This window comes from Seriola lalandi, unplaced genomic scaffold, assembly GCF_002814215.2.
Source record: "Seriola lalandi dorsalis isolate HSWRI2012SDOR001 ecotype SW California unplaced genomic scaffold, Sedor1 jcf7180002010416, whole genome shotgun sequence".
Lineage (NCBI taxonomy): Eukaryota > Metazoa > Chordata > Actinopteri > Carangiformes > Carangidae > Seriola > Seriola lalandi.
This window is the reverse complement of record NW_019481069.1, coordinates 1-903: the sequence shown is the minus strand read 5'-3', so window position 1 is coordinate 903 and position 903 is coordinate 1. Positions and strand designations below refer to the sequence as shown.

Sequence of the window (903 nt, the reverse complement as noted above, 5' to 3'; positions counted from 1 at the left end):
TTCTACTACTATTACTGTTGAATCAGACGTAAATACAGTGTGTACTGGACTGTGTCTTCTCCTCTAGAATGATTGGCCAGAGGGTTACCAGCTGGCAAGTGCAATGAACTTCCGTTGGCCTCAGTGTGTTCCCAGTAACCTGAAGACACTGATCCCAAATGCCAGTCCTGAAGCCATCCATCTGATGACAGACCTGCTTCAGTGGGATCCCAAGAAGAGACCAGCTTCTGCCCAGGTAGTGTCGGACCTATACGTCCACAGCCATCACAGCGGAACATTCACAACGAAAGCTGATGTTTTTTGTCCAAATCGTTTTATCTTTTCAGGCTCTCAGGTACTCTTACTTCCATGTGGGCCAGGCTTTAGGCACTCCTCAGCAGATCCTGGAGCAGGGCAGACCTCAGCCAGGTCTTGTGCCGCTGCAGGCTCCTTTACAGTCACAGCAGACTCTGCAGCAGCAACCCCTGCTTCTTAAGCCTGTCCCCCCCTCTCAGCCTCCACCTCCCAACCAACACTGCTCCCCCTCCAGGCCTCTCCAGCAGATCCAGCCCTCACCTGTATCAGCAGCTGCCCAGGCGGCAGTGTACCAACGGCACGCAGAGCTGATGCGAGAGCAGCAGCCAAAGCACATCCTGAAGCAGGAACAGACCGAAGGAACGCCACAGAGCCATCTTCCTTACATTGTAGACAAGAGTCTCCCGAGCAAGGTGAGGCTGGGCCTGGCTTGGAAACGTTATGTGTGTGTGTCTATCTCTCTGTGTATTTACTATATATCTGTTATATATATATATATATATATATATATATATATATATATATCTATGACTATTATTAGTTATTGTGAAATTTCAGATATTCTGTTTTATTTCCTCCAGTGGGTGGATGGATGAGTGAAGCCTTTTC

General features: G+C 48.5%; 1 protein-coding gene across 1 annotated transcript; it reads left to right on the top strand.

The window, feature by feature from the left end:
* Positions 1-15: 15 nt before the first annotated feature.
* Positions 16-737, top strand: LOC111673327 (serine/threonine-protein kinase ICK-like; the record flags this gene model as incomplete). The annotated part of the gene is made up of 2 exons (XM_023431078.2): positions 16-235; positions 327-737. Coding segments are annotated over exons 1-2 (543 nt in total), but the record flags the coding sequence as incomplete, so codon positions are not given.
* Between the last annotated feature and the right edge of the window lie 166 nt (positions 738-903).